The sequence below is a fragment of the Lepidothrix coronata genome, unplaced genomic scaffold (assembly GCF_001604755.1).
Source record: "Lepidothrix coronata isolate B3197 unplaced genomic scaffold, Lepidothrix_coronata-1.0 Scaffold109, whole genome shotgun sequence".
Classification (NCBI taxonomy): Eukaryota; Metazoa; Chordata; class Aves; order Passeriformes; family Pipridae; genus Lepidothrix; species Lepidothrix coronata.
In genome coordinates this window covers 1,004,801-1,031,258 of record NW_016690289.1, presented here as the reverse complement: position 1 = coordinate 1,031,258, position 26,458 = coordinate 1,004,801, and the positions used below count along the sequence as shown (strand labels likewise).

Genomic DNA, 26,458 nt, shown 5'->3' with positions numbered 1-26,458 from the left:
TTAAGACTTCAGAGTCCTTGGATCTTGAAACTTAGGAATATGACATCATATTATTATTATTATTATTATTATTATTATTATTATTATTATTATTATTATTATTAATAATAATATATTACATATATACTTTATTATGTATATCATATTCATATACATAATCTATTTACCTTGTCACACATTACAGGGTGGCAAAACCATTGAATCACACGGAACAGACCACTCATCAAAAGACCTACACCTTTCTAGTACCAATAAAAGAGAGAAGAAAGGAGAGAAAAAAAGGCTATAAATATGACAAGAAGCTAAATCAAAACAGAAATGTTAACAAAAATACAGAAGCAGTTGAAAACACTAGATTTCAAGAAGTACAAAAATTATATTAAGAATATTCTTGTAGTATCATTCATGAGATGCCTACTTCTATATTTCACACATTTGAACTCTGAACAGCAAAATAGTAACATCAAAACAACTTACTCCTGAATATAATTTGAATAAAAAAGCAAAATAAACCTTTAAAATCCTACCTTAATAATTGGATTAGATTAAGACTATTTAGTACTATTATTGCTTAGTATCAATTAATACAGCTTTAAATTATAACAGGATACAGTAAAAAGAAAAATTAAGATCCAAAAAAATTGTACCCCGGGCTGGCTACACTCTTAACTAATCATGTGCTACTCTTAAAACACTCAGTAAATGTACTGTTTTTCACTAAAATCAACATTAATGCACAAAGCTGTACATTAGCCATAATATCTTTCTAAATGACTAGCCACAATTATATCTCTTCACTATATACATCCCGTATTATTTTAAACTAAATAAAAGTATTTAATAACCTACATTTTCAGTAAATGCCTTAAATAATCAAAACTTGATAAGGGTTATATTATGCATGGTAACAGGGCTTTCTTTAACTTTTATCGTCAAAGGATAAAAATCATGCTTATTTAAACATTGCTGATGTTAGGAGGTCCCTGTCACAGATTCTTTTAATAACATGAACAAGGGCATTTACTGTAACTACATCAATTTCCCTTTCTATTTTTGGGGTCTTTTCTATAAACTGAATATAAACTGTCATCTAAATTCATTGCAATGGAATAAAGTAACATAGTACTAGTGCCTTGTTGCAAAAGAGAGATTAATTTTGAAACAGCTGTGTATTCCCAGGCCACTAAAATAAAACCACTTAGAGGCATTAACAGATTTTTAGTTTTATTTTGTTCTTTTCTCTGCTACATGGATCAGAAAAGACAAAAGCCAAGCAATTTAACTGGAAACTTTTGTAAAAAATAAAGGCATGAAAAAGATTTTTGGTTAATTTTTTCATTGCACAGATGTTAGGACTAAGATTTATTAGATTTTATTAGTAAAGTTGGTGGTAACGACGTTTACATGGATTTAAAAAACAGTTCAGAACCAGAACAAAAGTGAGTTGTAGTACAGTCAGATTCTTACAGTGGCAAGGAGGGTAGCACACAACATCCTCCTATTTCTAAAACTTCTGATAAGAGCCAAAAATAAAGATGTAAGAAAGGTGAAGGTCTTGAAAAGTCTTTATCTTCACTGCATTCTTAATTACAGCACTAATTAAAAACACTGGGAGGAGAGAATTTGAGAGGAAAGGATGGGAGAAGAGGTGGATGAGAGAAGAATACCCATTAATAAAAATATTACTCTTTCAACATCTAACTTGAGATATTTTTTAAATCCTGAAAAAAAAGCTGGGAAATATAAATGCTGCTACAGGAGCTGTTTCTGACTGACTTCTGTAATTTACTGAACAAGCTACACCTTGTTTTTCAGGAGCATATTTATAAATACCACTGGGTATAGATAAGCTACATCTCTTTTGGTCATCTCTCCAACAAGATTTACACGGACTGGACTGAGAAAATCAGAAAGCTTTTTTCAAAAGCTGTTCATATATATATGAAGTCACTTATGCCCTGACGTTTACATATCCCTAAGAAGCAGAATGCAATATACTGTGATGTAATACATTTAGCAAACTAAGAAAGAAAGTGGAGATGATGATTACTTTGAGTATTAGTAGGGTCTCCTGTTCTCATCAGCAACTTGCAATGATTATTTCCTTCTAACAGCTACATTTATCAATTTACATAACTACATTTCATTGACAAATTATTTGGCCATGAACTTCCAAAGATCTGCCAGAGCTTTCTGTGAATCAACTAGAAGGGGAAAATTGGATAGCTGAACTACAAAGCACTGATTACAACTGGATTGGTCCTATGAGTGTAATAAAGAAAATTCTTGTAAAGTTCTATATCTACTAGTCTACTATTCTGACTAAAAGTGGCTCTATACAGACTAATGCTGCCAGGCCAATGTTGTTGAAATGCTGTTATTGTATTAGGTTGAAGTGGTTGAAATGGGTCTAGATTTAAATATTACTTAGAAACTGGTTTTTAGAATAAACAAATTTCTTCACAAGTAATATAAAAGTGAAAAGGAAAAGCATTATACCATACAACTATTTAATCTTGATCTAGTTGTTTCAAAATAACAGAGCAAATATAAATGCAACATTTGTACCATACCTGGGAAGATGGGGTATATTGTTCTACAGAGAGTGCAGAAATAGAGAGCTGGTGTGCAAAACAATTTTGTCATTTTTCTACAAAATCTTTTGTTTGTACAAAGAAATAGTGTAGAGAACAAGGCAAAAATAGAAGGAGTAAAGCCAGAAGAAGGAGGTAGAGTATTTATTCACAATTAACAAACTCATCTACCATGAGCTGAAAGCATGAGGGACTTAAAAGACCCTTTAAGTTTAACATATTAAAATCTGTAAAATCTTCCTTAACTGCTGAAATGGCAAAATGCCTAGAGAGCATCTAACATTAGCCATTCAAAGTATGCTGCTATCCAGTTTTGAGATGCCTCTGGAAACAGAACTGTGTTCATTAATGCCATTCCTGGAATTCAACTAAATATACTAGTAATACCTCCCGAACACTTCTAATATTTGAAAAACATGAGTATCAAGGAAGGCATAGTTCAGTTTCTGCTACAGAACGATCACAGTTGTAGCAGCATCATCACAATGTTCATGTCAGTCCTCAGAAGAAGTACACAGACAACACAAAGGATAATCAGGACCAATTCTTGTGCATATTATCACATATGAGCAAGGAGAGATTACTTAATAATTAAGAACAATAGGACTGTCAATTTCTAAAGTAAGAGAAAAAAAGAACAGAAAAAATATCAACCTCAATTTTTTTTAAAAGTGATCTGATAAGTTTTAAATTTCCCATATCAAGTACTACAACTAAATACAACAAAATTGATATTATTTTATCAAGACAGATCATGGCAAGACACAGGATCCACTTTTGCTGTGACTGCAGAAATTGCTGCAGTCACAGTAATGTTGGGAGGAGTATATTTTCAAAGGCTATGACTACTGTGAAGTCTGTAACTTCCACCAATGCATTTTTATTGAAAATAGTTTTTTTAAAATGGTTTGGAAAACAACTGTGCTTTTATTAAAACCAAGAACCCAAACAAAGCCATCTTAATAGAAAAACAAATTAGTCATTTAACAGGGACAGATAAACTAGCCTGGATGAGGTTTCAGCAGGGAGCCTTAGTAACTGTTCCCATATCTGCACTTGGTGAAAGGTGATCAGGACTTGTCAAAGCAAGGAAGCGCTGAGAGCAGGAGGTAAGTGCTTTAATTTGGCAAACTGCAGTGTTTAGTGAATTAGGTGGAATATAAATTTAGGCAGTAAAGAAGAAAGGTATCGAAAGAGAGAATGCTCAAGAGAGAAGTCAAGGTTACCTACACAAGGTCAGATGGTGAGAAGCAAAAGGTAGGGGTAGTAAAGGGAGAGAAAAATATTGTGTCTGACTACAGTAATTCTTTGAAGTATTTCTTTGAAACTCCACACAAAATTGGTTTCCTCAAGAACAGCAACAAGATTGGCTTTGTCTTCACCCATTTTAAAAAAAATAAAATAATGTTTGTCTGGAGCTCTGGAAAGCCTTCAGCTGGCTGCGTTTTGACTTACTTCTTGTACAAATGCATTGTTATACAACTTTGCTCTCCCAACCATTTAATTTCTAAACTGCTTGGGGGATAAATCATGTTTGTGTGGAGGGACAGCTGTTTACAGGACCAACAGAGTTTCATAACTTGCAAAATGTGCATCAGAAAAAGAACTATCTATCTACTTATAATAGCTGAAGGCGATCCAGTGGAATTGTACCTACTTCTGCTGCCTAATGCCTCTGTTGTAAAGATTCATTTGAATCCCTGTCAGGCATTCTCTGCTTCTTATTTCTCTGTACAGCCTTTCAGATACACAGGGGGCCTAATAAACAGATCCGGAACCAACACAAAGATGTGGTGACTGCTCATAGCAGCAAATGGTAAGATCTCTTCAGCAATTACTCCTGATTTCTCAGATTGAGTAGTCAGGATAAAGGGTATTTTCAGCTTTCGTCTTTGGTCCTCCAGCTGTAAGGAGAGACCATAGTTCTCTGATTCTAATGCCTAATCTGACTGTCCTACTCTTGTCTAGACTTTGCCCGTTTCATTTTCCTTATCCTGCTTCATCCCACTGTTCACTTCTCAGAGTATCCTATTTTGACAAATCTTCACTTTATAGACTGAACCTGGCTTCTACCAGATGCCTCATCCACATTTTGAACAAATTTCTCTCCAATTCCCCCCTCATACATGCATTTATTGGGATGTTAAATGCACCTGGAGATCTGCTTCTTGACCTCTTGCCACTGGACTCAAAGGACCCGTCCTTATCCTGACAACATGGAGGGAAGGATGGGATAACATTGAAGAGACTTCCCTCCCAGCTCCAGTACTCTGCCCTATAGTACACCAAAAGAGACAGAGGGCAAAAAGCATTATAGAAAAATAGGGACTTATGGCTGTGCAAAGGTATGTTTAATTCCTCTGTTAACAGCCATGTCTTTTGATGCAAATTTATAACAACAACAAGAAAGATGATGATTATTTGAAATTCCCTTCAAAACCTCAGTATGTGCATTTTGAAAAGGAAATATTCAACCTGGAAGGTGCAGTTTGTCAAAATACAGAACCATTTAAATCTTGGTTTAACACAAACCAGCAGGCAACTTTAATGACAGACACCACTTTGGTCTCTGTCCACAATTTCTCAGAAGTGACTCCTTGAAACACCTTGGATACCTTACTTCTGTTTCAGTGTTTGACGTCAATTGCCTTTGGCCATTAAATATTATCACCATGTTACAGGATTTGTTCTCAGCCATAAACCAGCTACTTTTAAGATATCACAAAACCACTATCTAGTACCTTTGACCCACAAGCAGTAAGCACTGAAAATGAACTTTCCTGGACAAGTTTTATCAAACTTGCCTGCGAATACTCTAAATTCAAGAACTTTCTTATAATAAGGCATTTTCTTCCAGTATATCCTCAATTTTGTCTTCCTCCAAACCTATCCAAAACCATTTTGACATCTAATAAGTAAGGATGGGAACAAAGAGAATGTTGTCAAGTTACTAAAGCAGAGCCTAGCAAGGTATCGTAAAAAAGAGAGCTAGAAGGGCTGTAGAGAAATAAACTTGTCACTTGTGCCCCATTCTTGACAGATATTCTACATGTCCTTAAGTTTCAAATGATAGTTTTTATTATTGTTTCCTTAGGCAATCTATTACTAAGGCTTATCCATTCTTAGTGGTAAATTGAATTGCTCTGATTTTCCAACAAACATCTTGTGAACAGTAATCTGAGAGTCTCACTTTGTAAGACATAAGCGAATTTTACACGGACAACAATTTCCTAATACCTGTATTTCCACATTTATTTCAAATTAGTGCAATGCTCTGTTGTCAGACTTGCAAAAACACGTTTAAATTGTGAATGCAAAAATTGGAAAGTTTTCAACTATCTTTGTAATATGCCAAATGTGCACTACGGTAGATAATACACCTTCAAGTCCAGTCTTCGTTGGCTCACATATGAGTAAATGTTGGCATGTAAAGTATCTGCTTTTCCTGTTTCATTCTGCTTTTTTGTGGTTTTGCCTTTTTTACTTTTTCCTGTCTTATTCCTGTGTTTCCTGCATTAGTAAACAGAAGACATAATGAAAGACTTGAGCTAGCTAACAGAGAATCTAAGTGACAAATGGCACTTAAAAGCCATTATAAGCCCCATATAAAGCTTTCAGACTATAAGACCCTTGCTTAGGGCACTAGAGAAAAAAAATATTCATATCCTTACTGTCATAGCTTCTCTGCAGTTACTTTGATGAGTTAAACTTAAAATTGATACCTTAATTTCATTAACATGCCAGTGTTTGGTAAAGCTGAATAATGAAGGTAGTATCTCAGGAGGGTATTTGCCAAACCGAAGAAGAGGGAGAGCATCTGTGTTTTAAAGGGGTGTTTTAAAGTCTTGTTGCAATTTGTGCCTTCAGAGACATATCTATCTGGGAATGATATGACCCATACTACCAATGTAAAAGATGTAGATGTACTGTAAAAAACAAAATTACACCAAACCTGATTGCTTGGACATATGCTGGAAACTTGCCTTTCAGCAACAGAAGCCTATTTGCTCCAAAACTATGAAACTGGTCAGTTCTCTGTGGAGGATCAACGGGACTAATCTGTTTTCTTGATTTGCCTCACTGTGGAGACCCATCACATAGACCCCACAAATATTCTAGTAATGGAAATACAAAAAATTATAACATTTCACGTCATTTTCTTGCTTTTGTACCAACTTCTTATCTCGGTATTTTTTTAGAGCATTTTCCTGAATACTGGACATACAACACAGTGAGTATAGACAGGTTCAAACTTAAACTTCAGATCACATTGTTCTGAATGATCAGATCACAAGTCTGATATTTAATCCGATAAACTGTCATTCTGCAGAATATAATTAAGTAGTCACATTACTAATATGAATTGTACCAAGTGTTCCAACCAAAATTTATTTCCTATCATGAATATTTTCTTCAAATTTTCCTCTTTTGGTAACAGTCTCAAACTAATTCACTGACCAATTCTAATAGGATACAGAGGTCTCTACACCTCACAACCCAAAGATCAAGAGATACAAAATACATGTGATGCTGCAGTACTGAAAATACTAACCTCAGTATTTCCCTGACTTCTGAAACATTTTCACTGACCCGAACACTCTTACATGTGATAGTATACACAACACCAGGAACATCAACTATTGATGTCAAACTAGTGGAGAAAATCAGGCTTGGTAAGCCGTAACAGTTATCACAACAAGCAGAATCTGCCCATTCTACTTCTGGACAACTTATTATCCCTCACAAAACTCTGATTTCCAGGATTTCAGAATCACAGAATATGCTGAGATGGCAGGGGCCCATCACAACCATCGAGTTCCAACCCTTGGTCCTGTGCAGGACACCCCAAGAATCACAGCACGTGTCTGAGAATGTTGTCCAAATGTTCCTTGAACTCTGTCAGGCTTGGTGCTGGGACCACTTCCCTGGGGAGCTTGTTCCAGTGCCCAACCACCCTCTGGGTGAAGAACCTTTTCCCGATACCCAACATAAACCTCCCCTGACACAGGTTCATCTGTTTCCCTGAGTTCTGTCACTGTCACAAGAGTGAAGAGATTGGTACCTGCCCCTCTGCTTCCCCTCATGAGAAGTGCCTAAATGCTGTGTTTGAGCACGTAAATCAGTAGACTGATTTTCAGAAGTGCTGGTTTCCAGCTATTACCTACATGGACACACATTAGCACAGTGACTAACATCCATCAGCCAGCAACCCTAGCAACTCAACACCTAGCAAGCCAGTAACAATTTTTGTTGTAGGTAATTTGATCAGTGTAGAAGATGAAAGGTATGGGGAAGAATTCTTAAATAACTTAGCTAAGCTATAGGCTGAAAACTGACATGGAAAAAAATTAAAAAGCCTCCAAACAACTCCTTCTCCCTCCCCACCAAAACAAACCAACTTTATTAGAGTGGTCAAGCATTCAAACCACATTTTTTCATTCTTAATTATGGTCTGACAAAGGCTGCTTCAGATTCTTTTCTTCAGAGAATATCCAAATAAACTCCTTAACGATTTTGAATGTAAGAAAAATACCATCTTTTTAAACTTTTTTCTAAGAAAACCTCTCTGGCTTTCTTTTGTTGTCTTTATTTTATTTTTGGTGGTGGTGGTTTTTCAAGGTATTTTTTGGTATTTATGCCTTCTAGATATACCAAAGAACTCAAATAATGCAAACACTTCAATGAAAACATTCTGTTATAACAAAGTCTTGCACATTTTCCCACCATTTTGTTCTAATTGAACGTTTTCTTCCAGCTAATTTAATTTTCATGCTGGCTTAATAGCATTATAACCAAAAATAGGTTTAATAGTCAAGAATGGCAGGGGGTTTTACCTCTACTACCTCGAAAACATATTTTTACTAGGATATTCTGTTTTACCACAAGCCCAATCACACATGATAAGCTTTATACAAGATCTGGAAATATATCAAATAGTAGCATGCTCAACATTGACATAACGCTCTTCAGGAGTGGAAAAATCTCTGCATCTTTCTGAAGGGTTCCACCTGACCTGGTCACTTACAGCAACACAAAATCATGGTAAGATAACAGGGAGAAAACCACTATTAAATGTTGGTTTACCACAGCTAATTACTGAGACTTGTAGAATTTGCGAGCAATGTTTTCAGAAACTTACATTTTCAAAAACCTGCATGCTTTTATTGCTGTTTTTAATTTTCTTTCAGATGAACTTTTTTATTAATTCAGTTGACAAAAGTTCATCCACGTGTGACTTGTTAAGCTTTACACAATCCACAGTGATCAGCAACAGTCTGTGACAAAACTTAAAACTTACTGAGCTTCTGAACTACTAAGCAAACACACATTGCAGAATGAGATGAATTTTGAGCTACAGCATTTGCTGTCATAAGTTTAATAAAATCTTCTCTGCCTACTGGTGAAATGCCTATCTTCTTAAAAAATATCACTTTTAAAAATCCTTTTAAACATAGCCACGCTACTGGCTTATACATAAAAAAGTAAGTACAAAAAACTACACTTGGCATTCTCATACATGATAAAAGCCCACTTCTCCAGTCTATGTAGGTCTAGGCTGTGGCAGCCTCACCTCCCTAGGCTACCACATTCATCAATCGTTAATATGAAATATCTACAAAGACTACTGTATATACTTGTACAGTAAGTAGCCTAAGATCTAACACTGACAGCTGTACAGGAAAACTGCAATTGCAATTTTATTTACTTGACCAACTGTCTACCTATATCACAGTGCATTCCATCTATTCCTTCAATTTTCTTGAAATGAAAGATCTTATGGGTTTATCAATTAGACTTGCTGTACTTTTTTTCAGTGAATTTGCAAAAATTGTATCCTCCTAAGGAAAACATCACCTTCCTGGTCATAAAGTGTGAATAACATATGCATTTCTAAGAGAGAGAACTACATTGAAGAAAGCATATTCAAAGCAGGCATGCTTTCCATTTTATTCTGTTTATTATATTATGTTTTTGCTATTCTGCAAAATACAGAAACTTTAGCATGTTTCTTCAGGCACTCATGCACAAATGCCAGTCTATAAACAAACACATACCGCTCACATAAAAGAGTAATAAAGAATATGAAACAGAAACTTATTTTAAAACTTTAAGGATTTATTAACAAGTAAGTACAGTTCTTTAATACAGTTCTTAAAATTATCAGAGACTGAAGATCTCTAAAAATATGCTGGGATCTAACTACCCACTGTACTAAAGCAACTGACAGACTGATAAATCTGGCCCTGAAAGAATATACACCTCAGCCAAGGGAATGGAGCAGTATAGAGTGTGACTTGGCTCCTTATGGAATGCGTGATGAAATTTTAATACTCAGCAGGCTGAATAACGATCTGCTCAGAGTTTGCCAACAGAGAAACACTGTGGAAGAGAAGAGTTGTCCTACTTCATGGTCTAAGCACTTTATTCAGCTTTATCAGAAGCCATTGATTCTGCCTTCGGTTCACAGCTAAGAATCTGTTCCTGAAAAGAATGCACTCAAGTCCTTTTCGATACAATTCCTAGTGAATATAGTCCCCTATCTTCTAAAAAAAAAATATTACATGTCAAAGATATGTCAAAGAATAAAACATCAAAGAAACATTCTCCAGTCTGGATGAGCACTGGAAAGTCAGTCCAACAGTCAGACATATATTTGACTTCACTTAATGTTTGTGTTAGTTCTAAGCTCCTCTCATAATGATTTACAATTTTTAGGACAGAAAATCACTTATTTAATATGTATGGGATAAACAACAACCCAAATCAAACAATATTAGATTATTACTGATTTCCCTTTTACATCATTTGTCAAGTCTAAGGACTGCTATCTAATTGTAAGCTTTCAATCTTCTCTTCTGAACCACAGTATTTCACGTAGTTTTTAAAATGTTTTAAGTTGAAATGGCCTGCTCATAAGTAAAACATTTCTGGGGCAAATTACAGATGTAAAATCTGCATGAAATACCCTCTGTTCTTCCACACACAGATTAGTAGTCAAATTATCAAACTTCTTGAATAATTGGAGTGTCAGATCTCACTCAGAGTCAGCTAAGTGACCTTGATATCACTGATAACTCGAAAGTATAGCTTTATCAATAGGAAAAAAGTTCAACAACAAAACATTTCCTTCCCAACAAGAAATCTCCCAACACCTGTATCACTGTCTGGAATAATCCTAAAATAACAGCATTATTTAAACATAGCTCAGTATTACTCAAACACTGTTCAGACATAGCTTTCTTGAAATGCAGTCATACCACACATAAAATTTAAAGTCCTCGGGAAATGTACCTGACATGCAAATACAGTACTGTACCGCACTGCCAAATATTAGTTATTCTGTGCTTAAATAATTCTAAGTAATATAGTTTCTCTAACGTTAAAAAGTCTAGATGGTGAGAAAGATTATATAAAAGAAGATTTTACCTTAAGGAGTTCTCACCTGATTTATTAAGGATACTTATATTAAAGTCAACTTCATGTACAGCTTCTGCTGAATTAGTGATTTTTCTGACTTCTGCCATTTTAATTTACATTCAGTATTTCTCTTACAACTTTGGCATTCTACTGAATAATTATTTTCTACTTATCATGGAAAACAATCATTTATTTAGTTTGAATTGCTTAAACTGAAAGACAGTTTCTTTCAGTAGTGATCAATACTTTTTATATTTTTTCTATTATTTTCATACAAAACTTGATACTGGGCTTGGCATGTTATACTTAACATTATGTAATCAAAAGATATCAGAATTCATATTTCTATTGATAAAAAAAGCACAGGCCTATACAACATGATTTTTTCCTTGATCCTTGAAACTCAAGTACCACCATCTTTCACTTATGAGGTTCATTGAGAAAACAAACACAGTATCAAGAAGCTCAAAAATGCAAAGTCCCACTAAACTGACCAAGAGATCAGTTTCATTTTGTTATAATTCTTAAATAAACTTGCCATCCTCCAAACAATGTACCAGAATGATTTCTTATATTGAAGAAAACCAGGGTGTAAAAGAAAGAGTGACACATATAATTATATTTTGATGTCAGTTCAGCAGCTTTAAGTAATTCACTCTAAACCTTTTAATACCATGAATGATGAAATTATGATTAAACAGGTTTACAAAACTTATCAATACATCTATGCAAATATGAAGCTAAAAAGCTTTGGCTGAAAATTACAGCTGTATTAGTGGTAGAAAAAGAGTTTTACTGATAATTCAATCAGACTGCAGCGAATCAATGAATTCCAAATGTGACTACTATTTTGTTAGTGGACACACAAGATACAAAATTGCGTGAAGTTTTCTTTTTATAAAGCAGGTCGAAATGCAAATTTTCAAACTCTACAAAAATCTCATGCTCTCTGATGTACATATTTTTTTTTTCTACAAAAAGATTATCCAGCTTGTTCTTGGTGGTAATCCATACCAGCGACAAAATTTACTAAAGAAGTTAACAATTCGTACATTACCTAATGCTGCTCATGCTTCCAGTTTCTGATCCAAGCTTACATCTCTCCAGCTGGCTAGCTACAATCTGACGTTCAGCCTCGAGTTCTCGAGTCAGTCTCTCAAACTGCAGTTCCTGAAAAAATAAATTAAAACATTTGCTTTAACTTCTCTTGAGATTAAGAAGGAATTTCAAGACATAAAAATATAATTTGTGCAAGAACCATTAACATAATACCATATAAGGAAGCTTTCTTTTTTCCCTTTTCAACGTGTTCATGGTTCAAATTTTTGTGGTGACACCTACCCATTCCTTCATACATTAAATAATTTAGGCCTACATACTACACATAGACCTCTTAGTAGCATCTTACTAAGCCACTTTAAATATGATCAAAAATGAGTACAATTTGCACCACTGAGAAACATGCAAAGTTCCGTGGATGATCGTGTAGTGACAACAGCTTCTGTATTAAAACAGACAACATCACAGTACACAGTAGTGAAATAACAGCTGTCCTGTTATGGACTGAGCACAGCTTAATTTCTGCATTTACTGATGTGCAAAAGGGAAACTCAAGCAATTCTGGACAAAAGCTGTACTAAAAATCCCACTGCTAACTGAATGTGTTTCTTTTTATTCTGTCAAGGAAATCAAACCAGTCCTACCAGATAAGATTTATCCACAGAGCTTATAAAGGTACTTATGAAGAAAGTTGTTTTCATACACAGAGATTTTATTAAAAAAAAAAAAAAAGAGAGAGAGAAGTAAACCCAAAAAACCATACAAGTAAAATTCCCAAAAATTCTTAAAGAGTTACATTTCCCACAAATTGTAGCACCAGTTTTATCAAATAAAAAACTGAAATACTTTTAGGGAATTATGTTTGTTGCAAGTTTGCCAAATGTTTCATTTCGGTCATAGTTACAGTACGCCATTTTCATGGGTAAATAGAAAAAAACTCTCCTGCACCTTTTCTTTGGGTTTGTTGGAGGCTGAAAGAGAAATATTTTCAGAATCCACTTCTTAAATCATTCCTGTATCCACACAAATGCATCCATTATCTCTTTCTCCCTCTTTTTTTTTTTTTTTTTTAAAACTGACCTCTCTGTAATGCAGAGGTATGAGAGAGAGTCCCTTGTATAACTACCCAGCAAGGTCTTGACTGACAGAACAGCACTGGGAATTACAAGTCATGACTTATGTCCACCAAGGGCCACTGAAGAACCTGGTATTTTAGAGAAAGGAAGTAGTAGAAGTAGAGTAGTATTCAGAAGTCTTCATTCTATCTGCTACCTAAAACCTCCGACCAAGAAGCCAAGGGTAAATGAAGGCATTAAACTTTTCAAATCTCTGAAGTGAGGCAAAACATAACTGAAACAGAAGAAGGGACTGGCTGGTCATTCTACCTAATTCAGCTCTATCAGTCCTCTTTGTTTCTCTTGCTGTTTAAATGGAATAACTTCTATCTTGTACTATGAGTAAGAGGGAAGTCCATGTAGGTTATGTACATCACAAAATAGCCAGTACATACTTCATCATCATGGCTGGGCTTCACGAATGAAGATTTGGGAAGGGCTCTATCCACATTTGCTACAAGCACGCTGGTGGCTAATAAGGCCAATACGAGACAGGCACATCCGTTTGCAAAAGGCACAGCAGAAAGACTCCTTAGGTGGTATATTCTGCAAGACACGATTCTTTCTGCGTTGTTTTTTCTCCTCGAGAGTGATCATGTGTGAATTCTCAAAGGAAGCAGCAGCGTTATAGATGGTGTGTCTCCAGGCCTCCCGATTGAAGGCCAGAGTAGACCAGTTATGTGCATCAATATGGCCAAGGCTGAGATGCTGTTTCAGGGAGTCCTTGTATCTTTTCTTCGGGGTTCCTCTCTTGTGGCAGCCGGTGGCAAGTTCACCATAAAGCAAGATCTTAGGGAGGCGGTGGTCCTTCATCCTGGAGACGTGCCCTGCCCAACACAGCTGTGTTCTCAGTAACATGGCCTCAATACTTGTGACAGCTGCTTGTTCTAGAACAGATGTATTGGCACATAATCTGACCAGTGGATGTTTAGAATTGAACAGAGACAGCACTGATGGAAGCGTTCTAAGAGACGCAGGTGGTGGTGGTAGTTGACTCATGATTCGGAACCGTATAATAGAGTAGACAGCACAATGGCTCTGTAAGCACTGATCTTGGTACTTTTCTTCAACTGTTTATTATGCCATACTCTATTATGGAGTTTTCTAAAGGCACTATATGCCTTTGCTAACCTGTTGTCTATCTCTCCGTCAATTTTACCGTCCAAGGAGATGAGGCTACCTAGGTAATTAAACTGCTGGACTGATTTGAGCTCTGATTGGCCAATGGTGATGTGGGGATGATGGAAGACTTCCTAAGGTGCAGGCTGATGGAGAACTTCAGTCTTCTTTAAGCTGACTTCCAGCGCAAAGAGTTCAGCAGCGTCTGCAAAGCAGGATGTTAAACGCTGCAGAGTTGCTTCTGTGTGAGCGACAAGGGTGGCATCATCAGCATAAAGCAGCTCCCGGACAAGATGGTTTAAGGTCTTGCTGTGGGCCTTCACTTGCCTTAGGTTGAAAAGGTTTCCATCAGTAGGGTGTTGAATGTAGATACCGTCCTGATCATCAAGGTCTGCAGTGGCCCTTTGGAGCATCATGCTGAAAAAGATTGTGAATAGGGTAGGAGCAAAAATGCAGCCTTGTTTCACACCACTGGTAATTAGAAAGGGCTCAGAAAGTGCATCCCCATATCTGACTTGGCCGTGCTGATCCTCATGAAGTGAGATGATCATTTTAAGGAACTTGGGGGGACATCTTAAACGTTCCAAAATCTGCCATAGACCTTTTCTGCTCACAGTATCGAAAGCCTTGATGAGATCAACAAAGGTTACATAGAGACCTTTATTCTGTTCCCTACACTTCTCTTGCAATTGTCTGAGAACAAATACCATGTCTGTGGTACTCCTGTTGGCTCTGAAACCAACAGGAAGGAATTCTACCTGAAAGCCAGTGTGGGTTCCAGTACATACTTAAATGGCCACTATTTGACAAAGCCTGCTTCATCATGAATTTATTATTCAAACAAAACTATACAGAGTACAAAAATACCATTAAAAGTCTGATGTAAAGACCAAAGCATCACTGCTCACTGAATTTCAACAGTGAATTAGTAATCAATAGTTAATAATATTCTCTACACATTTTTGTAGTATGTAGAAATTTCTTCTTCACTATTGTTTGCAGATAGGACTATTAAAAAATCACCTAGTAATAATCACCTATTTCATATAGGCTTACTTCACAGAGAGCATTTCTCTCATCTAGAAGAATCAATTGTCTGAAAAGCTGAAGAGACCGTTGATCAGCTTTCCAAGATTTATTATTCAAATCCTGGTCTTGTTTGCATAAAATAATACCCTTAATGCAAAACGGATTGTAACAGAAATATTACTAAATTGTTGAAGAATGAAAAATCAAAGTGGTACAGTATTTGCTATGCCAGCATGGTTCTATCAAAGCATGCAAGCCCTGAGAAATTTTGATAGTATAAAATACCAAAGAAAATAAAACTGAGCATTATGTTTACTTTCAAAATAAAAGCAAAAGCTTCAACAGCTATTCTGCTCCACTGTATTTTTAAAGTTACTTGATTCTATCATGACAATGCACATTTTGGTGCTTAGCATGGCTTTTGATCCAGCCAGTTCCCTTCCCACCATCCCAGGTGAGGCAGGTCAGACATTCTTTACCGTGACCCAGTATGGGCATTTCTTTTACCACCTAGTAAGAAGATGTAGCTGTCCCCATAATGTTGCTAAGAAAATATAAGAACCAAGGACTGTCTATGTTGTTGCTTGCCTTTTTCCAGACAAAAAAGTGTAGCTTGTTGTGTTCTTTTACTCTAGTAGGGGTGCAAACAACATCTCTCCAGTTCCCTTTTGTCCATGCTATCCCAAGCCAACTAAATACAGAAATGGCCCCGAGCCTACTTTACTGAAATACTTCAAAAGTAATTATTATTTTGGTTTTTTTCCCCTTCAACTATCTTGACTGTATATCTTCTCAGATTTATCTATAGTTTGTATTCCTTCAGTTAATTGCTCTGGTCGACAACTTTCCAGATGCTTCTGCATTTCCTCAACTAACACCCTTTTGTCACGATTACTCTGTCTACAGAAAATTTTTTTTGTTCATGAGTTTAGTCTCTAAAACATACTTTTCTACTCTTCACTCTGTCATTTATTTATCTTTCTTACTTATTCCTTTCTGTTCCCTTCTGCCTTCTCTCTTTCTTTCATTCTGTAGCATATTTCATGACTCATCCTCCACTAATCTCTTTCAGTCCTACTATACTAACTGCTACTCTAGCAAATGCCCTAAAGCAATTGGTTTAAGGAGTCTCTCTCTATCATTCTGGTCCCTTATTGAGGAAACTCTGCTTTTCTTAAGATGTAGAAATTAATGTTTTCTGGTTTCACTCCCACATTATTTGTCCTGCCCTGCAGAGATGATTGGAAAAGGGCAGTTATGTCTATGTTACTCCTCAAGAAGAAAGAAGGGATGTGCTGGATCACTTAGGAAAGAAATAATCTTGGGTTTCTAATGCATAAAAATGGCTAGAACACATGAACAGTAATTTCATTACTAGCTTGATTTCATTGCTACTGTTTCTTCCTTAATCATCTTCTATCAGGTGCCATTAGAATTTAGGAATGCAAGGAAGGAGACAAAAGGTGGGAAGGTGGGATATTTGAAGAGACAAACAATTGTTGCTTCAAAAATTATCCTCTACATTAAATTTAAAAAGGAACTGTGTTAGGTATTCCCTCATATGATGACAAAAGTGTAGGTTCACAGATTTGCCTTCGGAATGAAAGAAGAAAAGAAGAATTAAACTAAGAGTTGTTAGTCTGTTATCCCTCTGTATCAAGAATCTATGGCAGAAAAGAAATTAATAAGCTTCCTTCTCTTTGTTTAGGAAGCAGTGAGAGTGACTAATATTTGAATAAATCCATATGTTTAGATTTCAAGAAGCTGTCACAGTGCAAGAAGACAGAAACCAGAAATAGTATTTGCTTACATTTTATAAAAATAATCACTGAACCCAACTCCATCATTTGTCTTATTTGTCATATTTGTTGTGTTTACATTAATTTTCACCAGTTCATGCCATGTTGTGTTATCTTCATAACCTTCTATTATTTATCTGAATCAAGCTAATCAGAACATCAAAATTAAAAACAAATTCCTACTCACTGATTATGCAAATCTGTTGTCAAGACAATTGCAGAATGAAGAACAGAAGAAACTACATTGCAACATCAAAATTAATTTACACAATGACACGTCAAGTGCAGCCTCATGGACTGTTCTACAAAGGGCAATAATGCCAAAGCAAGTGCCCACACAAAGGCACTGCAAACTGTAATGACCAGCCTGGCAGCCCTTAGCACTTGGCACTATGAGGGGTGTGGGAGCGGGAAGCCAACAGAGAGATCAGAGATACTGATGAGAGTAATCCAGAGAAATCACTCAAGACAGCAGCCTGTAAAAGGAGGAACTTCATGACAACTTTATCAAATTGTTTTAACAAAGAGTATTGATCTGCTTGGGCCTGAAAAAATTTAGGTACTTCTCCACTACCGTGGTGAGGTTTTTTTGAAAAAATATTCATTATTCCATAGATGGCAATTGGATGTACTTGCTTTTTCAGCATGAGTTTTGTGTTTTATCTATCCTCTGCAGTCATTAAAGCTTCAAGCAATATAAAACTTGAGACAGGTCATAACATTTCACAGTGGTCCAGACACTGAACAAGCACAGTAGAAATCTGCAAAGCCTTCAGACAAATTAGGAACTCCTGAGCTCAGGGCATACCAAATCAGAGGGTATTTCATTATTTTTTATGCTTTATATCTGCTTAGTCATCTGCATTGACCCATTTGAATTTTTTGGAAGGCTAAAATAGGTCAAAAGAAATTTGGCTGATATTTGGAGCTTTTCTCACTTTACTCTGTCCTTTATAATCTTAGAGTAATCCTTCAATCCTTTCACACAGATATGTGTATTGATGCTGAGCAAAAGACACAGCAAAATCAGTAGAGACAGTAAAAAACAGCCAATTTAAAAAAAAAAATCTAAATTTAAGCTGAAGAGCTTTGCAAAGTTACTGGATTCCCAAAAATCTTTAGGTTATAATATAAAAAGAGGAAAAGCATCTAGCTTTTGATTGCAAATCTGCTACACAAAAACAAATTGGAGCACCGGTGATCATTTAAATCTTCAAATACAGACAAATAACAGCACTGAGGTAGGGTTGGGAATCCCTGGTGTGATAAATAAAGCAAGCCTGATTACAGTTATACAAACACATAAATCATCTCCCGGATTGAAGTCTTTCCAAGGAGTACCTTAAAACCCACAGAACCTCAAAAAGTACACAGGTTGTAGAAATGTACAATATTGGCTCTATCTTGTTGTAACCTGTTAAATAAGAAAAAAGTACCGCAATCAGTGTCACAAGTAGTATGTGTATATTGCTTTGGCATCATGCCTAATTCCATATACTGCACATCTATAAACTCCCAGAGAATGCCAATACTTAGAGTGGTATTGATAACAAACTATTCTTAATCTATCGTACCAAACACGTGAGTAGCTAAAACTGGAGCATGTACTTCCTGAGGAAAACAGGAAAATCTAGGAAAGTTTAACTTGGCAGAAAACTAGGGATAGATAGCATCAGACACAAACCAGACCTGACAGCCCATCTTGTAACTAGAAGGAAAACAGAATGTCGATACTTTCAAACAGTACAAAAACATCACTAGCAGTGCCCCTATCCATCTGACAATAAATGTCGTTCAGAAGCTTCAAAACTGGGCTTTATAATGTACCACTCACTACCTTCCACTTTTTCCACTGTTGGACTGTGTTTTCAATTGCTCTGTTCTTATCCTTTTTCACTGGATTGTTTATTTCTTCCATTTCACTGAGTAACATAGAGATCATGGAAAAAGCTCCCAAAAAAGGTAATCAGATAAGCAGAGAGGTGGCAAATGAGAAACTCAGTTGTGGGTATGTATGTTGTTGCAGAATCTTAACGGAGCAGTGACTGTACAAGTTTCCAGGTAACATCAACCTGAAGGAAGCAATTCATACACTGGAGGGCAGGAATACCATTCAGAGGAACTTTGACAAGTTGGAAGAATAGGCCAACAATAGTGTCATGAAGTTCATGAAAGGAAAACGAACAGTCTAGCACAGAGGATGGAATCCCATGTAACAGAACAGCATCTCCACAGGATCTCGGGTTTGGTGGACACCAAGTTATTACTCAGCAGTGCATTCCTGTGCTGACAATGGCCAACTGCTTATTTCACTGCACTAACAAGAAAGCTACTAACAGAACAAGGAAGCGATTGAAGTAATTATTCACTTTTATTTGGTAGTCCTGAAGCTGCACCTCGAGCACAGTTTTGGACCACCAGGGCAAGACACAACAAGATTTTGGAGCAAGACCACCAGAGGGCCACAAAGACAATTAGAAGATTCAAGCACACATTGTACAAGAAGCTAAAGGAATTTGATTTGTTTAGCATGGAGAAGAGACGGTCTAAGGAGAATCTATTTCATAGAATCATTAAGGTTGGAAAAGGCCTCCAAGATTTAAAGTCCAACCTTTTACTGAACACCACAATGTCAACTAGATCATAGCACTAAGTGACATGTCCAGTCGTTTCTTGAACACTTCCAGAAAAGGTGACTATTTTAATGCCTAACCACACAGTTCAGTGAGAAAATGCTTCCTGATGCCCAATCTGAACCTCCCGTGGTGCAGTTTGAGACTATGTAATCTTGTCCTCTCACGAGTTGCTGAAGAGGCCGACCCCCACCTGGCTACAACTTCCTTTCAGGGAGTTGTAGAAAGCAATGAGTTCTCCCTGAGCCTCTTTTTCTCCAAGCTAAAGAACCCCAGCTCCTTCAGCCACTGCTTATATTACTTACTCTCTAGACCCTTCACCAGCTCCATTGCCCTCCTCCAGACTCATTCCAGCACCTCAATGCCTTTCGTGTTGTGATGGCCTCAGAACTGAACACGGGATTCAAGGTGAGGCCTCACCATTGCTGAGTACAGGAGGACAATCACTCTCCAGGTCCTGCTGGCCACACTGCTCCTGATACAGGCCAGGATGCCATTGGCCTTCTTGGCCACCTGGGCACACTGCTGGCCCATGCCCAGTAGCTGTCAACCAACACCCCCAGGTCCTTTTCCAATGGGCAGCTTTCCAGCCACTCTGTCCCAAGCCTGCAGTGACACACAGCCTGTGGTTGTTGCAGACTTTTACTTCTTAATTGGGGACTATAGTGAACACGTTACCAGGCTCTTGTCAGTGGTATGGGGCAAACAGACAAATGCAACAGTGACAAGTGGCAATGAAGTAAATTCTAATTGGATTTAATGAAAAAACCCACAACCAAAAACGAACCCACAAACAGTTAATACAGTAATAAAAAAAACCACCAAACCCAAAACCAAACCACACAGCAAGAATGGCAAAACACTGGAACAGATTGCCTAGGTAGAATCTCCATTCTTGGAGATTTTAAAAGTCAACTGCTTGGAGTAGAACTTCAGAGGTCTCTTTTAACCTAGTTTTTCCATGATCCTGGAACTGATGAGTTCTGGATATTTTTTCAAGTCCTTATACGAATGCTATTGATTAGAAATCTGTGGCTACTAAACTCTCTGGTGATGATGCCTACATAAAGGCATATTTGACTTGATGTAAATGCTACTACTTTATCAGCCTGAACCTGTATTTCTCTAGCTTATTCCTTCACCTGATCTGACTGTTTTAGCAATCCCCTGCTTCTCTACAAGATGTTAGTATGGCATCTATTATGCATATGGAATATTTATGGGGTAAAGAATGGCTGGCTGCAGTGTTAAAAATAAACATTCTTTCCTTTTCGTGTAAGATTATTTCAAGGAAGTCGCTCTCATGCCTTTAACAACTTTTGTAGAAATCAGACCCTATTTTATTTTCTATATTTAGGACCCTGATACAAATTACAGTCCACTGCATGTTTTAGCTCTCCAGGCACACTGCCCTGTTCCTCTGTGAGCTACAGGCAAGCTTTGCTCTCTGAAGGCTCAGTGCCCAACTGCCTGGACTTCTGTTCCTGGGGAAATTGCATTATTTCTTCTCCATCATAATCACTGAAGTTATTAAAATTATCTCCATTTTTCTCTTACAAATTGCTTGGTCCCTTTTTTTTTATCTTTTTTTTTTTCTTTTCTCTGTTTTGCATTCAGCTTTAATTTTTTTTTAGCTAACTCCTTTCTCCTCCTTCTCACTAGTTTTTGCACCCCTTGCCAACACTCCTGATGGTTTATCATCCACCATGATTGCTGTGTTATTCTAATTCCTCCCATGCAAACTACTTCAGTCCACAAAGCAATAAACTGTAAGCAAAACCTCGGAGCATTAGGACAGGATTTAGAACTACTATGAGCTTTCTAATGTCGTACTTTTGCTTCTCTACATTCTGCAGCAGCAATTTAAGGAGGATGTAAGATAAACTGACTTTCTAACTTACTAGCTTTGACTTTCTTTAGGGCTTATTGTTATTATTTATAAAGCTCAATGTGGGAACAAAACAAGACCTCAGAGATGGTGGATCTTCTCCAAGGAGAGCAAAAGAAATAGAACTGAAGTAACAGACAGTAACACTCTTCAGTGTTACACTGGCCCAAGCTCATGATTTTCGTTTACTTCTCAGTTGTCCAAGCACAAAGATTTACTATGTCTAAGTGGAAAAGGGTAATTCCATTCACAGTAGCAGTTTTTGAAGCCTGACTTAGCATGTTCAGCATATCTAATATATCAGACACAACCATGGACTGATGCTTTTTACCTTGATTTTCTAATACATATCCGTAGAGTAATTTTGCTCTGAAAACAGCAACACAGTCCTGATGCAGATGGAAGATGCTTAATTATACCACATTTGTATAGTTTAAAGACATGTAAAAAGCTAAGAAATTTAAACAACAGGGTCTCAAAATGAGAAATTTCTAAAAATGTTCTACACATTGAAGTGCTAAGAAAGCCTTTTTTGGTTCTGACAACATCCTCAGCTTCTGGTCTCCCTTTCTTATTTGATTGGATCTGTGCTCTGTCAGGTAATATGCCAAGATGCCAGCAATAGCTACAGAGGTGTCAGTACAGACACCACCATATGTGGATACCAGTAACACACAGCACTTCTTGTGCAGTCTATCTACATGTTTAGAGATCCGAAGTCTTCTCCAGTATTTGATTCACAGAGTTCTCCAGTTCCCTATTTATACGCCTCTGAACTACTTGTCCCTTCCAGAGTTGTGAAGATACATGTCATCCTAGGCATTGCATACAGATGGTGAGCCAGTATTATAAATCATTAGCTTTACACTTGTCCAGAATAGTCTAAAAGAAGAGAGATATCTGGTCCCTTCCTCTTCTGCATTGGAGAAGTTATTCTGGTTAACTATTTTCTCTTTTGCTTTTCCTTGCCTTATAAGAGAGACTGATTTCTCAACCTACACATAGACTGTCGGTGCAGCATATCCAAGAACAGACTCCATAATTTGAAATTTTGCTTAAATTTCTGAATCAATTAGGATACTAGATCTGAATATTGCCATGAGTAGCTATTAAAAACCTAGTCATTAGCAAGTTAGCAAGGGATCCAGAAGTTATCTAACAAAGCAAGATGAGCTTTTTTTTTTTTTTTAAGGACAACCTAGCACATGCAAATTAATACCTATAGGATTTTGCTTTTTTTTTTCTTACAACTAACAAACATAGAAGGGTGATTTTCTGCACACTTGAGAGACACAGTTTTCTACACTAAATGAATGTGGATGGACTTTCAAATAAATTGAGGATTACAACAAAACTGTAAAGAAATTCAGCTTGAATATAGGGATATTCACAAACAAAAATTCTAATATTCTAGCAGACAGTACATTCATTAGTCAAATAATTCACTTATTTCCACTACTGTTAAGTACTAAAGAAGAAAACCCAGACTTACAAACAGCATAGGCTAAAAAAATTTGAACTCAAGTACTGCAAACCATTGAGATTTGCACATTTTCTCTCACAGATGATTCTGTGGCAGTAGCAGTTAACTTTAATAGCTTCTGAATATTTCCTCTTTTATTACATCTTTTATTGCAAAGAAGAGAACTAGTAAAATAATTAGGCAATTCATTCCTTTTCTGGCTACCCTACAAAAATATTTCAGGAAATTCCCAGCAGATTCATATTGTTCCTTTTGAAAGAGAAAAGCAATTAGTAATGAAAATGTTAGTTTTAAGAAGTATCATTATGATCTTATTCTCCTAATTTCTGGTATGAATAGCTCATCTTTTGAACACAGTAAAAAGCTTTTCATAATGAAATTACAGTCTAAAAATTACCTGTTTGAAAACAAATAGGTAAGGAACATGTAGTTCAGGATAACATTTGTAGTATGGGCAAAGACAGTTGGGAAAGAGCTTAGAACCAAGTTAAATAAACAATCATAAAAATGAATTAAAATGCCTTTTATGGGTTGACATATGGGTTGATGCAGTGTGGGGTTACCAGAGATATATTTTGAAAGATAGGTACAAAATGTGATAGTTCTGGGAGTCTTCAATTAACCCAACAGCCTATACGCCAAAAAAAAAAAAAAAAAAAAAAAAAGTGACAGAAAGACATAGCATGTAAGCTGAATTTTGGATACTAGATACAGAGCTGCTTAGGATGCTCACAAGAAAAGATGAAGTTCTTGACTTGGTCAAGACAGTTTAATATCTTGCAGCTGAGAAGCCACTCAGGGAGAGATCATTCTGTCCTTAAATCCAACATCCCCACAGAAGGCAGCACATCTACCAGTTATGAGACACTTAGAAAGACAAAATATATAGGCGAAAAAATCAAAAAGTTTCTTTGAAGCTAAGAGTAAAGTCCTCGTAGACAGTAGGAAAACCAATTGTTGGAAGTAGATGATGAAAGCACAGAGTCAAGGCAGCGTGCTAAGAAAAGGTTAAGAGTTAACAAAGAACAGTAATAAAAAATATTTTTTCTGAAAGTTGAAATTGTCTTCAAATGAAGAAAATAAAGGAACATAAATTCTGACAGTTTAAACACAATAAGACAAGACAGCATAATATGATTCTAATAGACAAATAGCCAAAAGTATCAAAGCAAACAAGAAATATTTCTCCAAATGCATCAGGAGCAAGAATCTGTCTGAAGAGTTTGTAAAGCCACTGAGTGATCAGGATAGAAAGGGATTCATTGAAAAGAAACCAGATTAATCCTTCATGAAAATTTTTACTATTTCATGGGAAATTCCCATGCCAAGAACTCACTGAGGGAGTCTTAGGAAAGGATCTGCCTGAAATTGGAGTGAATAGGTCATGAAACAAACCGACAAAACAAACAGTAGCAAATTGAAGATCAGATGGTATCTGTTCAATAGTTCTGACGAACTAAGAAATGCACAGCTTAAAACTGATGTAGTACCTGAAAACTATAAGACACTGAATAAAATGCCAGTTCCAGGGAGATCTAGAAGACTACAAAGCAGCAAGCCAGACAGTCTTATCGGGCAAATTACTGGAGCCTAAAAGACGGAACAGAATTAGTGGACTCTGACATAATATGAACTAGTTATCCAGAAGGTTTCTGTACAGATAAGTACTTTCCTAAATAGGAGGTCAAATTTAAAAATAAATGGTAAATTCTCTCACTTCAAGGTGTTCACCAGTGAGGTTCTAATTCTGTGTTCCACTCGGTTTAATATGTACAAAAATTACTTGAAACACGGAGCAAACAGGGTAATCAATTTTGGCAACAATAAAAATTATGCAATTTTGCAGTGCAAATTTGGCAATATGACAATAAGACCGAAGTGCAATAAGAGAGAACTTTAGAAGGATGCCTGAAAAAGCAGGACACAAAGTGTCCTATACACCTATACATAAGCAGGTGATCCTCACAGAGCAAAACCAATACCAACTTCATATACCCTTAAATAGCCTGGAAACTCTTTCATGAGTTGCATATTTTCTCCCAGAAATTTAAGGCTGACAGATCTGTAGCTTCCTTGTTCTGCCTTTCTGCCCTTCTGTAGATAGTTCAAATATTTGGAGTTTTGCAGATATATGGGATTTCCCCTTACTTCCTTCAAAGATGTTAAGGAGGAGTTTTGTGATGATATCAGACAACTCAGCATCCTCAGTTGCATCCTAGCAAGTCACATAGGAGCTGTACCTGTCCAGATGGTACAGATGGTCCCTCACTTGACCCTTCTGTACCATCAGTGGTTTGCCATTTGCTTTGCTGTTGCTTCTTGACACAGAGTTTTGGGGCCTGACATTACTTGTGAAGATGGGCTGAGCACCTGAGCCTTTCCTATGCCATTCTTGACGAACTTGCTGGCATCAAGATCTACATCTTTCTTGTACTTCCACTTACTGCTAACACATTTGCAGAAACTTTTATGTTTTTCTTGTTATCTCTTGCTACTTTAAGTTCCAGCTGAGCTTTTGCCTTTCTAATTGCATCTCTGCACACTGAAGCAGTACTTCTATATTCCTCTTTGTGACTTTGTCCCCTTTTGCACTGCTCTAGTGCTCCTTTTCTCATTTGAGCTCTCTTAGTAGCTTGGTGCTTTTCCAACTGATTTCTTTTTATGTCTGCTCCTTTTCCTGCTTAGGGGGATAGACTGCCCTTGTGCTTCAAGAAGCAGCTGTACTGGGAAATCTACCAAAATTCCTCAGTTTCTCTGCCCTGTAAGACAGGTTCCCACTGGATCCTTCGTAGCAATTCCCTGAATGAGTTGAAATCTACTGTTCTGAAGTCCAGGTCTTTATATGATCACTTGTCCCCCTCAAGCCCTTGGCCTCAATGCTCCTACAGTCTCTGCAGATGCTGTTGATATTCATGTCTTCAAACAGTGTTTATTAATAAGCATTCAGTCCAGAAGAACACTGTTGCTAGTTGGCCCATCCAAGACCACATGAGGAAGCTGTCCCCAGTGCACCCTGGAAATGTCTCAAATTGCTTATTCCCCACTATGTTGCTTTCCTAGTAAGTATCAGTATCAGTAAGTATCTCTCCCTTTGAAGAACCAGAGCCTGAGGTCTCTTGGAGGTGTAGGCTTCATCCACCTCTTCCTCCTGATCCTGGTCTGATAGCAGACACCATGAGATCTCTCTCAGTGGCTCTGATTTTGACCCAGAAGCACTCTACGGACTTGAAAACAGGTAGAAGAAGATGGTTCTTTATGTGACAGGCATGCTTTTGATGGTTACTAAATTCCTCATAACTTCGCTGGGTCATGGAAATCTGG

The 26,458-nt window shown here is 36.8% G+C and overlaps 1 protein-coding gene across 6 annotated transcripts in view; it reads right to left on the bottom strand.

Annotated features, from left to right (window-relative positions):
* The window catches only part of CTNND2 (catenin delta 2), a 514,557-nt gene that overhangs the window by 373,387 nt on the left and 114,712 nt on the right, over positions 1–26,458 (bottom strand). For all 6 annotated transcript variants that reach the window (XM_017824127.1, XM_017824125.1, XM_017824130.1 and 3 more), the window contains exon 2: positions 12,070–12,182. In XM_017824127.1, coding sequence (XP_017679616.1) covers positions 12,070–12,182 — 113 coding nt within the window. The remainder of the gene's footprint in view (positions 1–12,069; positions 12,183–26,458) is intronic.